General features: G+C 44.5%; 1 protein-coding gene across 1 annotated transcript in view; it reads right to left on the reverse strand.

The window, feature by feature from the left end:
- Positions 1–211: 211 nt before the first annotated feature.
- The window catches only part of LOC109297719 (CMRF35-like molecule 5), an 18,525-nt gene continuing 17,647 nt past the window's right edge, over positions 212–1,089 (reverse strand). The window contains exon 6 of the mRNA XM_019517716.1: positions 212–874. Within this exon, the coding sequence (XP_019373261.1) occupies positions 716–874 (159 nt within the window). The 3' untranslated portion in view covers positions 212–715. The remainder of the gene's footprint in view (positions 875–1,089) is intronic.

The raw sequence follows: 1,089 nt of genomic DNA on the forward strand, positions 1-1,089 counted from the left end.
CACAACTGTGCTCTTTCTCCTGCAGTTTTCATCCATCACCCATGCAACATCCACCATCAAGCCGCTAAAAGATCTAGGTGTGCTGCTCTTTGGCTGCATCCACGACAATCTGTATCAAGTGGCTTAGTGCCTTAGGTGAGAACAGTGTTAGGGGTCTTTCCCTGTCTGCAAACCTCCAAGGACCAGAAGAAACATTGTTTGGACTCCAAAATTATCTTTACTCAGGAATTTTACTTACTCTGGGTTGAGTAAATTACTCAGCCCAGAGTAATCTCCTGTCTGCAATGTCCAGTGTCCATGTTTCATGAGCTGATCAAACCTGTTTTTTCCAATACGATGCTAAATGCAAACACTCAGTGCCCTCTTGTGCAAGCTCCCTTCTTGCACAAGGTGTGTGCAGTTCAACAGAGACACTAACTTTCTCCGTTGTTCTCCTGAATGGCACTTGTGTAGTTTCAGTGTTTGTAACCTCAGTAGCTGCCTATCAGATATCTCCTTCTTGGCACATAATTACAGCTGTTTTGTTCCAGCCTGCTGCCTGTCCAGATTATAAACCAAGAGACTCAAGTGCCACTAAGCAAGTCTGTCTGTTCTGCGCCCACAGCAGTTGTTGGAGTTTGTCTAGGTCATAATTGCTTCTACAATCTGTTCCTGTGAAGTTTTCCAGGTAGAAACAGAGGAACCAAGTGCAAAACCGTCCTTTTCATGTTCACACTTATGTCCTGCTTTTCACCGTTGTGTACAGGGTTTCCTTTGGGAGACTAGCTGAGCCCATTGCCTTGGAGAGCTGCTCTATGTTGCTGTAGATGGCATGCTGGTTTGGGGTGGATATTGTCACGGTGGCATAAGCAATCTCTTCTTTCTTTTCTGAATCCTGGGGGGAAAAGCATCATAGGTCGGAGAGGATAAGCAAGGAGAGCATCCCAAGTATCTTTTGGTATAAAAAGGGTCATCGCATAAGAGCTAATTCACACATATGGAACCCACATAAAGTGAGGGAGACCTGGAATAGTAAGTCCCAGGGAGGAACAAATCATCAAGTTCATGGTAGGCAGCTGAAAGTATTAGACTAATTTTATATCAATGGCA

The sequence above is a fragment of the Gavialis gangeticus genome, unplaced genomic scaffold (genome assembly GCF_001723915.1).
Source record: "Gavialis gangeticus isolate Ggan-Ray unplaced genomic scaffold, GavGan_comp1, whole genome shotgun sequence".
Taxonomy (NCBI): Eukaryota; Metazoa; Chordata; order Crocodylia; family Gavialidae; genus Gavialis; species Gavialis gangeticus.